The sequence below is a fragment of the Eretmochelys imbricata genome, chromosome 2, assembly GCF_965152235.1.
Source record: "Eretmochelys imbricata isolate rEreImb1 chromosome 2, rEreImb1.hap1, whole genome shotgun sequence".
Classification (NCBI taxonomy): domain Eukaryota; kingdom Metazoa; phylum Chordata; order Testudines; family Cheloniidae; genus Eretmochelys; species Eretmochelys imbricata.
Window position 1 is genome coordinate 206,298,657 of NC_135573.1, and position 15,245 is coordinate 206,313,901.

A 15,245-nucleotide genomic window follows, 5' to 3' on the forward strand; every position below is an offset into this window, starting at 1 on the left:
CAAGGAGGGATATCACAACTAACACTTCCTTCCTAAACTGCAAAGGTAACCAAAGAAAGGAGACTAGAAATTTAGATCCAAGTTTTCTGTGAAGTCTCAATTTTTGACAGCCACATGTGATCAATACATGCAACACTGAAGACTGTCAAGACAGAATGAAACCGTATAATGTGATGTTTATACTTTACCACAGAACTGCAAATATTAAACTACTTTAACAAGCCAATTTCTGCAGCTGCCCCAAAACTGCACTATTTTTCTTGTTATTAAATTTTGTAACAATATTATAAAATATATTTATATTATAGAAGAGCTGATAGGAGTTCTGATCAGGGCTAAGGCCTATCTGCTAGGCACTGAACACACATATTAGTAGGCATGGCCTCTGTCGCAAAGAGTTTATAACCTAAGAAGTCAATCAACATACAAAGGGTGAGGGAGAGAGAGACAACCACACAGATTTTACTTTAAATCTGTCTAAAGACACATATTCAGGTTTAAGTGCCTTGGTCATTTATTTAAATTGCTCATTTAGTGATACACTGAAGGCAATGTAGGACAAAAGAAGTCTGCAACTTTACCATATTCAAGCCTTTGTCTTTAAAGTGTTTTATGATATATTCACTATTGATTTTTGCTATTTTTAAAGGACAAAGGACAAGGACTGCTCCTGCTTGAATGAATATAACTAGGAGCTGCCAAAAGACTTGGATCAGGGACTTAAAAGATTTAACTTTATTCAAAGCCTAAAGGCATCATCATTTGATACTGAAGAATCAAATGAACAGATTTGTCTGGACTTTCCAAGAGAGTTAATACTCTCTCCTTTGTAAATAACCTGTAATAATGTTCATAGTTCACTTCAGAAGAATTCTATTTTGATTACTTCAATGTAATCATTTGTTTCATACTACTTCCTACAACTTCAAGCATCTTGAGTTAGGTAAATCCATATCCTGGAGCTTGGCAAAAAATAATCACTCATTTGCAGACCTGATCAGGAGCTTTTGCATTTACTAGTTAAAACAAGCAGCCACCATCTAGTGAATTCAACACTGAAGACCTAAACAGTAAGACAGGGTATCCAGTTTTATACAGAATCCCATTACCAGATGGCCTGCCCAGCTTCCAAAAACTTGTTAGTCTCTAAGGTGCCACAAGTACTCCTTTTCTTTTTTCTAGAATCTAGGAAACCAAGCTACCTACAACACTGTACATAACACATTCCTCTCTCTTCAGTATCTAGTGATGCCACACACTATTCATGCTCCTCAATGTCTCAACCCATTCTCCTTCTTAACAGGCATAAAAATAACCTTGAAACTCTCACCACTTCCCTTTTAACTCTCCTATATACTTGGTTTTCATTCACCAATTAAATCAGAGCCCAGCATTTCTAGAAGCAAGACGTTATACAACATAACTACTTCTGAATGACAGGTGCACAGAACAGCTCCTAGCACGATGACGGGAATGAAGATCCTCTCTTATGAGAAAAGGAGTACGTGCGGCACCACAGAGACTAACAGTTGCCACAAACAAAATGTGCCACAAGTACTCCTGTTCTTATTGCGGATACAGACTAACATGGCTGCTACTCTGAAACCTCTCTTATGAGAGGAGAGCTTGGCTTGTTTAGCCTAGCAAAATGAAAACTGAAAGTGGATTTCATTTCTCTCTATAAATCATCAGAGGCATAGATAGTTCTCCCCCCTCTCTGTTGTTTAAGCTAAAGGACAATGCTGGCACAAAAACAAATGAATATAAACTGGCCATGAATAAGGCTACGGTTGTCACAGAGGTCGCAGAATCCATGACTTCCAAAGACCTCCATGACTTCAGCCCTGGCAGCTGGAAGCTGCAGGGTCCTGCTGCCTCCCAAAGCGACAGAGAGCTGTGAGGTACCCCCACCACCTGAGGTAGCAGGCCCCCAAGCTCTCAGCCACCATGGGCATCCATCCGTATCCATCCACAATCCATCCGTATCCATCCACAATCCACAAAAATGGTTGACGGATATCAGCATCCGCAGATATAAAGTGAATATCCGCAGATTTGCGGGGCTCTTACTAATCCTGTTCTTTTAAGCTGTGCGCACACATGGCTATACAGTAGTGGTATCTACTGCACATCTCACATGGCTGGCACCTAGGCCCTCATCCTGTCAGAGCCCATGAAAACTCCTCTCGGCACCAGGCACTGTTCACAAGCCTTGAGCCAGCAGGGAGGAGCGGTAAGGAGTGGGGTGCAGGAGTCGGGGTTCTGGAGGGAGTGCAGTCAGCACCCAGGTCCTGCTCTGCCTGCCAGAGCTCATAGCAGCTTCTCTTGGTACCGCAGAAATCCTCAAGCCAGGAGGGATGGGGGCGGCAGAGCTCAGGGGCACCATTTAGGTAGGGTGGAGGGGCAGGAAGGCTGTTCATGGTCCAGTCCTGGGGCACATGGATCTGGCTACAGAGAGCCTGGCCCCTGCTGCTGACAGCAGTATCTAAGGGCTGGTGGTGTTGAAATGAGCCCCCAGCAACATGGCTCTGCAGCGCAGCGGGAGGGATGGGAAGCTGTGCTGCCATCGCTGCTGGGGCAGTGGTGCTCCGGGTTTTGAAGTTAACTCCCTGCCTTGGATCCCGGGGGAAGGAGAGGAGTACAGTTGGTGGTGGGGCAGAGAGAGGAAGATCCTAAAATCTCTCCCCCATAAGAAAGCCCCTGAGCCAGCATGGAGGAGTAATGAACAGAATGGGGAGGAACTGGGGCTTCTGGGAGGAAACAGCAGGGGGGCTCCCAGAAGGAAAGCTCGAGGCTCCTACCTTCCTGGGTTTATAACTTTGGATGGTTTTCAACTCTAAAAGTCTTGAAAGTTAATAGGTACTCAAACCACTGATATGTATGCCCGTATACCCAATATGTATATGTATTACTGAAATGTCACTTTACCCTTTTCAATGCAATACAATAGAACGCTTTTTTAAAAAAAGAACAAAGGATAAAATTGTAGCGCTCAGTGGACTTTGTAGCCCACTCAGAACAAAGAAAATTTAGAGGGACCACTTCTCACTAACAATGTTTTTCTTTTTTACATAAATAATTCTGAGATTTGCTGTGACTGAAGGAATATCACCTTACTATCAAGTGCAGAAGAGTCCTACCCTTTGGACCTGGTCTATGCTGGGTACATTATTCCAAATTTCTAAATAGTTTTGAAACTAATTTAGTGACCCAATGTTAAAATCAATTGGAGCTGCAGTAAAAATGGTTCTGGCCACCAGGGCATACACTGTGACCCCAGCACGTTTTAAAACTGGTTGACCCAAACCAGTTTTAAAACCAGTTAGAATATTTTGGAAAATTTCCCCAGCATTGACCAGGCATTGGAGAGAACAGAATCTCAACAGTGCAGTTCCTCCAAAACACCTAATTGCTAAATCTAAAATATCCTAAAGCATGCTGCACAAGATTCTTTCCCATCCAATAATCTTGGCTAATTAAACTCCTATAAATTTTAATGAGCTCAGACTTAAAATATTTTCCAATATGCAACTGGGAAATAGCTTGAATGCTAGAGAGGTTAAAATCTGGCAGGCTTTATAAGAATGATGGACTTTGAACAAGGGAATATAGCAGATTAAATTTTATTTGAAATTTCACTGCTCATCAGGGGATTGGATCACACTATGGACTGGTAATGGATATGGATCCTTTTACTTTTAAAGGCACTAGCAGTTTGAATCTACCCAGCTCCACAGTCATTTCCATTCAATGGCTGTTTGGGACTCTGTAAAAGCAATTGGTGATCACTATTTAGTTCCTAGTTGACAGGCTTTCACTTTACAAAGATCTACCCTGGCAACTGGGTAAAATATTAGAACAAAATGACAACTGTTCAATACACAAGGTGGGTGAGGTAATATCTTTATTGGACCAAGTTCTTTTGGTGAGAGAGACAAGCTTTCGAGCTGACACAGAGCTCTTCTTCAGGACCTGAATCTTGTCTCTCTCACCAACAGAAGTTGGTCATATAAAAGATATTACCTCACCCACCATGACTCTATAATATCCTGGGACCAACATGGCTACAACTCTGCATACGATTTTTTGACAGACTGAAATGGATTTTGGACCAAAAACTCTTGTCTCGCCATTAAATGTGACCACTTCAGGACAATACTGGCAAATTTGTTTAGGGGAAGAGAGGGAGCCCATGCTGTAGCCATTTACAGCTACATTGGAGTGCAGATCAATCACTTTTAAGAAAGAAAAAAAATGAATAGCCATATGAAGGATTCTGGTCACAGATCAACCATCAGTATTGGGTACTGAACATTACATTACTGTCCTGTTTGTAGGAAGCAATACACAGCTGACTGAAGTTGACTGTGGCTAAAAAGGAGTACTGTAAAGATGACTACATTACATTCAGAGATTGCTAGTTCCAATTAGTGCAGCTGCCATTTCAGGTTAGTGAAAAGAAAGCTCTTTCCTTCAAAGTTGGAAATTAGGGTTTGTTTTTTTTTTAAACAGTAAAAATGAAAGTGGTGATTTCACAATTACATAGTTTCTACAGACTGCAGTCCTCAGTTAAGAATTACAAAAGTATATAGAACAGACGTGCACAGATTAAAACAGCAGCAAAGAGAACCAAGACCCAGTTCCTCAAAAATATTTAGGCTCCTAACTTCCATTGATTTCAGTGGAAATTAGGAATCTAAATACCTTTGAGGATCTGAACTTAACTGCCTTTCAATAACTTATTAGCCCAATTTGTGTGTACATTCTTTAACAAGCTGAAAAAAAACAGATATATTGTTATGCATTCTGTTCTTACAATATCAACAACCTTTTAGAATGGTATGTGGTATCTTGTAATCTTTATCACCATGCAGGGCACAAAGTAATAGGTCATGCCACATTGCCACTCCACCACTTCCAGCTGTGCTGCACCAGTCTTGTGTGTTCTGCTATTAGTTTAGAGAACACAATTTGACCACCAGCACATCAAGCAGTGCAACATGACCGGGAAAACAGGCCTCAGAACAATGAGTGAGGAGGCCACAAATAAGACGACAAAAAAAAAACCTGAGTTTACACTACTAAGAACTCCTAAAAAAGCATAGAAGGTGGATTTTTTGGGAATTTTCTAAAGAAAATCACGGTTTACATTTTGATACCAAAATGGAGTTCTTACCATTCTCTTCCTTTCATTTCTGTTCCTCTAAACCTCACAGAAAACAAACCCTATGACCACATATAACAAGTCTACATGAGTATGTAAACAAATTTAAAAACATATATTTGATCACTGAAATCTAAAAAATATTTCAGAACTTTCACTGATGTAAAGAAATGCCAAAACTCAAAGGTATTTCAAAATATTCTAAACAAGATTCTTCAAAAACTTCAAGAGAGCTATGTTTCTCCAACCATTTAAAATTACCTCTTGGTAATATAACATAGATTAAAAATACTAAATTACAATAGATATCATGGAACTAACAAGCTAACTAATCAACCAAAGCCAGTCAAAAACCTTGTTTTCTGTTGCATTCCCCTATCTGTATTTTGTCTACATGAAAGTTCTTTGGGGCAGAGATCTGTCTTGCTATATGTCCAAGGGTTTTAGCATGCTTTTGGGTGACTGATAAAGAATAAAAATCTAATAATTCAGCCTCAGAAACGAGACGTCAGTAGCTCTAGAATGTGATGTATTTTTCCTTAAGCACTCCACGCTATCTCAGATTTTAAAAACAAAAACTTCCCAACTGTTTGGACTATTTGCCAAACCTTCAGTTTAGGCATAAGACATAAATGCTGCTAGTAGTTGGTGGTAGACAAAAAAAAACAAACCCACAACACCACCCCATACCCCACAAAGCTAGCGATTTGCAAATGCAAGTAACTAGATCCTCAGCTACCAGTCAAATCCTCTAAAAGTGGATGCAACTTTGGTTGTGTCTCACAGAACCTGTCTAAATCCTGAACTGTTTTTTAGTGGCTTGAGATAGAGGGCCTGGGACTATAAAGCATCCACCCACAAGTACTCAAACTTAAGCTGAATGGAGATACTTTTCGCCATATAAACAAGCTAAATCAGAAGTTGCCCAAGAGCATCTCTAAAAGGGAGCAATCTGAGATTGGATACATTTATGGTACTGTGAGAATCTTTCATGGAAGAGTCACTGTCATTTCTCTTCAGATCAGATACACTTAGTGCATGGGCAGGTTACATAAATGATCTTGAATTTTCTGCTGGAAAAGTAAAAACCTAAGTTGTATTCCTACTCCTGAAATCAGTCCACACTTCTACATAGAGTGCTTCCGCCGACGTCCACGGGCTGAAATTGTGGAAAAGCAGCATCACTTGCCCCATAACCTCAGCCATGCGGAACGCAATGCCATCCACAGCCTCAGAAACAACTCTGACATCATAATCAAAAAGGCTGACAAAGGAGGTGCTGTTGTCATCATGAATAGGTCGGAATATGAACAAGAGGCTGCTCGGCAGCTCTCCAACACGAGTTTCTACAAGCCATTACCCTATGATCCCACTGAGAGTTACCAAAAGCAACTACAGCATTTGCTCAAGAAACTTCCTGAAAAAGCACAAGATCAAATCCACACAGACACACCCCTGGAACCCCGACCTGGGATATTCTATCTACTACCCAAGATCCATAAACCTGGAACTCCTGGGCGCCCCATCATTTCAGGCATTGGCACCCTGACAGCAGGACTGTCTGGCTATGTAGACTCCCTCCTCAGGCCCTACGCTACCAGCACTCCCAGCTACCTTCGAGACACCACTGACTTCCTGAGGAAACTTCAATCCATCGGTGATCTTCCTGATAACACCATCCTGGCCACTATGGATGTAGAAGCCCTCTACACCAACATTCCACACAAAGATGGACTACAAGCCGTCAGGAACACTATCCCCGATAATGTCACGGCTAACCTGGTGGCTGAACTTTGTGACTTTGTCCTTACCCATAACTATTTCACATTTGGGGACAATGTATACCTTCAGATCAGCGGCACTGCTATGGGTACCCGCATGGCCCCACAGTATGCCAACATTTTTATGGCTGATTTAGAACAACGCTTCCTCAGCTCTCGTCCCCTAAAGCCCCTACTCTACTTGCGCTATATTGATGACATCTTCATCATCTGGACCCATGGAAAAGAAGCCCTTGAGGAATTCCACCATGATTTCAACAATTTCCATCCCACCACCAACCTCAGCCTGGTCCAGTCCACACAAGAGATCCACTTCCTGGACACTACAGTGCTAATAAACAATGGTCACATAAACACCACCCTATACCGGAAACCTACTGACCGCTATTCCTACCTGCATGCCTCCAGCTTTCACCCTGACCACACCACACGATCCATCGTCTACAGCCAAGCTCTGCGATACAACCGCATTTGCTCCAACCCCTCAGACAGAGACAAACACCTACAAGATCTCTGTCAAGCTTTCTTACAACTACAATACCCACCTGCGGAAGTAAAGAAACAGATTGATAGAGCCAGAAGAGTTCCCAGAAGTTACCTACTACAGGACAGGCCTAACAAAGAAAATAACAGAACGCCACTAGCCGTCACCTTCAGCCCCCAACTAAAACCCCTCCAACGCTTTATTAAGGATCTACAACCTATCCTAAAGGATGACCCAACACTCTCACAAATCTTGGGAGACAGGCCAGTCCTTGCCTACAGACAGCCCCGCAACCTGAAGCAAATACTCACCAACAACCACATACCACACAACAGAACCACGAACCCAGGAACTTATCCTTGCAACAAAGCCCGTTGCCAATTGTGCCCACATCTATTCAGGGGACACCATCACAGGGCCTAATAACATCAGCCACACTATCAGAGGCTCGTTCACCTGCACATCCACCAATGTGATTTATGCCATCATGTGCCAGCAATGCCCCTCTGCCATGTACATTGGTCAAACTGGACAGTCTCTACGTAAAAGAATAAATGGACACAAATCAGATGTCAAGAATTATAACATTCATAAACCAGTCGGAGAACACTTCAATCTCTCTGGTCACGCAATCACAGACATGAAGGTCGCTATCTTAAAACAAAAAAACTTCAAATCCAGACTCCAGCGAGAAACTGCTGAATTGGAATTCATTTGCAAATTGGATACTATTAATTTACGCTTAAATAGAGACTGGGAGTGGCTAAGTCATTATGCAAGGTAGCCTATTTCCTCTTGTTTTTTCCTACCCCCCCCCCCCAGATGTTCTGGTTTAACTTGGATTTAAACTTGGAGAGTGGTCAGTTTGGATGAGCTATTACCAGCAGGAGAGTGAGTTTGTGTGTGTATGGGGGTGGGTTTTTGGAGGGGGGTGAGGGAGTGAGAGAACCTGGATTTGTGCAGGAAATGGCCTAACTTGATTATCATGCACATTGTGTAAAGAGTTGTCACTTTGGATGGGCTATCACCAGCAGGAGAGTGAATTTGTGTGGGGGGGTGGAGGGTGAGAAAACCTGGATTTGTGCTGGAAATGGCCTAACCTGAAGATTACTTTAGATAAGCTATTACCAGCAGGACAGTGGGGTGGGAGGAGGTATTGTTTCATATTCTCTGTGTATATATAAAGTCTGCTGCAGTTTCCACGGTATGCATCTGATGAAGTGAGCTGTAGCTCACGAAAGCTCATGCTCAAATAAATTGGTTAGTCTGTAAGGTGCCACAAGTACTCCTTTTCTTACAGCTCATATGATGTTTTGCCATCTCTCCAGCTCCAAGCATCTTCTCCAAATCCTTGAAGGATAAACACTAACCCTTCACTCTATACACTGAAGTCACACAGTTGATTGCAACACACCACCACTATGTAAGCCATTTTCCTATGTAGTAGTACATTATTCAACACTTGGTCTTGTAGTTAGAACCATACATAATATTTGCCTCCAAAGCAGCTTTCAGCAACACCGGATGACTCAAATTGTCATTCTTATATTATTGTTCAATATCTTAATTCTATACTTAACTCAAAAGCACACAGATATAATCACCCCTACTTCAAGCAGTAATCACATACCCATCTCTTCCCAATCTCCGAGTGCTCTATATTTCTGTTCACTGATGCCTGATGAATCTTAGATGCTAAAGAGGGAAGAGTGCATCTTCTCTCACAACTAGAGAATAAAATATTCTGACAATGTTTTACTACCCAAATTCATTTTTCACAAAGTGAGAGAGATGTGAGGAATAGGAACATTCAATTTTAGAAACCAAAGGCAACACAGGCAATATTTCAAAAGTAACATGGGCATTTTGAAACATTTCTTCAAGATAAAGATAGCATACAAAAATATATGTGATAAAAAGACTGGTAGGAAAGTTACATTTGAGGGAACCTGGAATAGGACAGAAAATCTTAAATGAAAGAAAAAAAACTGAAAATTTGGAAAGAAGAATTTCATTTCCATCGCTCTGTTGTGTCTTAACCTGAACATCACTCTCAATTTAACGAGGGGCTTCAACATCAGAGCAACTTTTCCAAAGAATGTCTATAAGTGAGGCAGAGTGGTCTCCCACAGACCCAGCGAAGGGTGAGGGAGGACCACCACCAACCTGTTCCGATGTTTAACGGTATTAAAAAACCCAAATGATTGAACAAGTCATTTTCTGTATTCTTTTTTCTCTTTATTGAAAAAAAAAAAAAAAAGTGTTGGACTACACCTTCCAGGCAACATGGTTCTCCTGTGATCGGTCATTTACCAACAGTCTGTTGCTATGTAACAATATGTGAAATCACAAATTCACCATTATAATTTCCCTGAAGCTTGAAGTATAGAAACAGTCTGCAAAAGGGAATACTCTCTCAAACGTCTCATAAAAATTAGTAAAATGTGAGAAGAACATGTGAAAAAGAAATAGACATGGAATATTCCATTCTTAAGTCCAAGTTCTCTCTGTTAAACTTGGAGACACTATACATCCTCAGCACATTTAACAATTCAATAAATGTACAGTTAAATTAATATAACTGCTGTTTTTAAACAGCAAAAATTAGCAATATAATATCAAATCCATAAAGATGCTGATTTACCAAGTATGTACTTGCTCACCTTGAAAAGACAGCACACAGTTAACAGTTGATCCTTCCACATAATTTTCTGGCATAGGTGACCACAGAAACGTATAATAGTCTCGAGCAGTACTCCAACCAACCTAAAAGAAAACAACCAAAAGAGAAAAACCTAAGCAGAGTAATATGTTACACACAGTTAAGATAGCATGGTCTGATCTTTACAACACACTGTAACCCGCATACTTGAGTTTTGCCATACAGAAAAAAAGATTGACTAATGATTACAAATTAGGAATATTTAACAAGTATGTCAATTTTAGTATGGATCTTATTTAGCTGTTACCTAATGCAATAAAAGAGTTTTATATCATAAATTAAACACCAGACAGTTTTTACTATGATTTTCACTTATTTCCTATTCGTTTGTATCATGTGGGATACTGTTTTTCTTTACAGAAGTTCTCTAGTGATTAAAAGAGGATTTAAGTATGATTTCCTGAACTAGAGTTCCATGGATCTGAAATACAGGAATTCTGTTTTGTGGGAAGAAAATCCCCTAATTATCAAAGCCATTATCACAAAGCAATGGGCACAAATTAATAGCATAACGAAAAATAGGAAAGAAAAAAAATCAGATTGTACAGAGTTTTCCTGTGATATGATGTTAAAAAAGTCTTATTACCTAGCCAAAACTCTGGTAAATGGGCCTTACTAGTGAATATGAGTGGCCACCTCTCCTTTCATAGCCTCTCCAATACAAGTTTTCACCATTTTTGAAAAGCAAGAAGGCAGCCCTTCAGAAAGAAAAGTGGAGTAAACAAGTGAACTTAAGCAGTCAAGATTTCTATGTAAAGTTTATGCCAAATCTTCCTTTATGACTAGAGTCAAAATAATCTCAATTTGTAAAGGAGAACCAGTTTTAAATTATGCCAGCTCCTTTTTATGGAAAATGAGAATAGCTACAGGATTTTAAAGTAATATAAACCTAAGCTCTTCAGCTAACAAGACAATTAAAAATGACAGTAAGCAAGACATTTCTGGACAGATTATTCCATAGTTATCCACTAGAGGGTATTTTTTACTCTCTGCTAAAGCATCTTGTACTATCTCCCACTAGAGACAGAATACCGAACTAGGCTGATCTACTATAGCACTTCCTGTGTTCACTCCAACACTAGGAGGAGGAGGAACTATGAAGAAATGCTCTTAAGCATACAATCCTTCTGGCAGAAGTTATAGTGATTAGCAAGCATCTTTGATAGTTCAGCAACAAATTGGAAAAATTCTCAACCACCAAAATGGAACCAACTAACTCTTGACCCTAATCTTAGCTAAAAGAAAAAGGCTTCCATGACATCTCCAAACTGGTACCTTACAAAGGTATGTTTCAAATATACTGCCCTGGGGAAAATACTCTAAGTAACATCACTATAAAATACTTTTGGAATAAATCAAACATAAAATTTCCAATATCTTTGCACAGACATGATATTTTTACATTATTCTGTGAGAATCAATAATAACTAAGTATTGACGATTTTGCTTTTGTGGGTTTTCAAACCAATTCTTCTTGAAGTTCTGGGAACAGACACTTGAGAACCTCACAATTCACTTGTAGGAAGAGCTAACACATTTCATTGTATCCTCCTCTGCCAGAAATTTTCACGTATATTTCTTCAAAACAGTTAAGTCTCATTTAGATGCTTAGTCTTTAAGGCTTTGAGTCAAAGCTTTCGTTTTTGAAATTCGAATTAAATTTCAGGGAGAAATGGTGATTCCAAACATGTGCTATACTTATTTTTTGATTTCTTCAAATACACACTGAAGAAAACCTACTACATAACCAAGCATTACCTACTGGAAGTATTCTTTACAGTTCTGTATTAAAATACAGACCAAGGACAAAATTACTAAAGGTGAAGTGTCCCCAAATTTTACTGTGATTTTAAAATTTAGAAAAGATACATTTTATGAACACACACTGTTCAGTTTCCCTAACTAACCTATTCTGCAGAAGCTACTTTTCACTCACATATACAGACTACTACATTAAATAACTAGTTGCCCTTCCACAAGCAGATACTAAATGAAGGCCTTCGCTTTTGAAGACCAACTGGAGGGTTTTTTTAAATCTTGGTCTTTTAACTGGAGAAAAATGTCAACTTTGAAATTCAGAAACTGATTCCTCAGTAAGCAGTCATGATCATTTCAGTTTCATAGGAAATGAAGCAATTTCTAATTTTTCCTAACGTTTCCAACTCTAGAACAAATGCTGGAAAGTACTGAAGTAAACTTCCTCACTGTGCTCTAGGTCATTTTATAGAAGTCATTTTGAAACTCTCTCATCACTTTAAATGGCAGTTCTTGCTAGTTATTAGCATACAGCATCCTGCAAAAAGGCAATAATCAGCATAATTTTTTAAGAGGAATGAATGGGGAGAATAAAGGAAGAAGGGTAGAGAGTCTCCTAGTATTTTCTTGAAGTCTTAACTATTTTCTGAATATGAAAGCATCCTTTTCCTATTCAATTGGCATAGATTTATATAGAAGTATAATAGCCCATTCTGAAACTTTGTTCTGAATTAGTGTTTTTACATATTTAATTTTTATTGATCAGGTTAAATAACTGATATTCAATAGAAGGCAGGATTAATGGCAATTTAGATACAAACAAAACAACAGCCAAGTTGAGTATAGGCAAATTAATCCTCCTGGCCTATTTCTGAACAGATAATTCAGGGAAGGAAATATAAATCACTATTTAAAACTCAGTAAGACTTTTTTATACATCTCAGTAAAGGTGAAGTTCACATAACTCGTACTATTACCTAATTTACATTAGATTAACTCCATCTTTTTGTGGGGTATACAGGATCCTGCCATGGGCCAGATTCTGAAGTCTCTAAGTAGGAAACAATTCTATTAACAACAGTGGGAGTTTTCAGAGTGGGATGGCAGGATCAGACCCCGAATTCTCAAAAGTAATACTACAAATAGAAGAGCAAGTCAAGGAGATAAAATATTTGCTTACTAGATACTGTAAGTAATGTTTGTCTGATTAAAGGACTTTTGGTAACTTATTTTATCATTTTCACAAGATCCTTTTTAAGATCTGGCTTGGAGGTTCACAGTGCATCTTATAACCACAAAATACTCTTACCATCATAATCTTCTCTATGGCAACAGATTATACTGTCACAGACACGGGGATTATAAAAATCACACTGTACCCCAGCAGTGACCTGGATATGATCTCTTCACAATGACATTTGAATCATCTCTGAAGGAAAGCTAACAGCCTTCTGAAAATGAAGAGCTAAAATGGGAAAGATAAATTTGAGGAGAATAGTTTTAGATAAACAGTCATCTAAAACCAGTTGCAAATGCAACAGAGGAAACTATCACTGAGGAAGAGGAGACATATCCCCATGTTTCCCTGAGAATATTTGTTAACAAGCCCACTGTAGGTTTAAGGCTCTTAGGGTCCCCTAAAATTGCAACTCTGGAAGCGAAGTGGACTGGAGCTCCTTTATTTCTCATCACTCACAGTGGTAGGGCAGCAATACTGTGCCTCATTGTGTGTGGGGGGGGACGACGACCAGAGAAGCTACTCTATTTGTCTACTGGTCAATTCACCTGGAATTAGCCTCATTGTGGTTCATGTAGCCCAGCGGTTCTCAAACTATGGGTCAGGACCACAAAGAGGGTCGCAATCCCATTTTAATGGGGTCGTCAGGACTGGCATTGGACTTGCTGGGGCCTGGGGACGAAACCCAGGGCCAACAGCTTCAGCCCTGGGTGACGGGACTCAGGTTACAGGCCCCCCACTGGGGCTGACGCCCTTAGGCTCAGGCTTCAGCCCCCTTCCCCAGCCCGGGGCGGCGGGGCTCGGGCAGGCTCAGGCTTCAGCCCCCCGCTGCTAGGGTCATGTAGTAATTTTTGTCGTCAGAAGGTCATGGTGCAATGAAATTTGAGAACTCTTGAGTAGCCAATTCTCCTCGCTGGTGTATAGGTGGGCGGGAGGGAGCAGTCCAAATCACAAATGGGAACCGATCTGTGATGAGGAGTTTATCTGAAGCCTGGTGAAACATACTTTTCAATGGGCAGGGAAGGAGGTTCTATTTGAGACAGAGGACTTGCACGTCATTTAAAAAAAAAAAAAAAACAGCCACAAGAAGCTAGCTGACTCTGCCTAAGATTCACAGGTACCTATTGTTAACCAACAAAGGTAGCACATGTTTGGGTTCATTTGTATTAGTATTAATTTAGATTATGTGGGTGTAAGGTTGAGGGAGACTGTTAAACACTCCGAGTTATTTATTCCATATCCTTTGTTGTTTTACATTGACACTTCCTGTGGTAAATCTAGAATCCCAAAACAGAGGTCACAGTACACAGACAGATTAAAACATAACAAGGAGCCTGATGATCCAAAAAGTCAAAATATGTCTGATTTATCAATCAGAACATTCAAAACTACTTTTAGTTCAATTACAAATAAAGGGGTAAAAAAATAAACCCACACTCTGTCTTCGTGGCAAACTTCTCCTCACACACAGTACAAATAAGACTGGGGGATGGAATTCTGCAGGTATGGGATAGAAGCTACTATATGCCCTACCCTGGCAGTCTGCAAAGCAAAAGCATTCTGCAGGTAATACTGCACAGCGCCTGGCTCCCTACTCCACATATGGGGGGAAAATGGTGGACTGTGAAACTACTTAGTAACAGTGTCCAGAGGGCCCCAATCCCAAATCTGAAAGATGTTTTTAAGATTGCCAAGGCAAGTTTGGTTTGTGTATCTCAACCATAACAGCTGACATGACTAACAGTGGAACAGAGTGATAAACCAGTCTCCATTCATTGCATTAGTGTGTGTTGTAGTGTTATCCAGGCAACACAAAATCCTGAAATCACGGCTTTAAAGGGAAGTAACAGATTCAAATATTTTGTTCTATAGTTACACCTTAATTATTTCTCTCAATTGACTTTTTTCCACTCTATCCATGACAAATCATATTTAGAAACAATTCTTCAACTACATCACACAGTCTATTTTTCCTTCATTTGTTATAGAAAAATAATTGACTGATTATTAAGATGTGATCCTACGAACACTTACACAAATTCTTGACATTTGTGAAGTCAAAGGCAGGATTAACCAGTTTTCATTTGAGTATTGTTTAAAAA

At 39.9% G+C, this 15,245-nt stretch overlaps 1 protein-coding gene across 3 annotated transcripts in view; it reads right to left on the reverse strand.

Annotated features, from left to right (window-relative positions):
* The window catches only part of TAX1BP1 (Tax1 binding protein 1), a 93,122-nt gene that overhangs the window by 59,445 nt on the left and 18,432 nt on the right, over positions 1-15,245 (reverse strand). For all 3 annotated transcript variants that reach the window (XM_077811343.1, XM_077811342.1, XM_077811341.1), the window contains exon 3: positions 10,093-10,195. In XM_077811343.1, the coding sequence (XP_077667469.1) occupies positions 10,093-10,195 (103 nt within the window). The remainder of the gene's footprint in view (positions 1-10,092; positions 10,196-15,245) is intronic.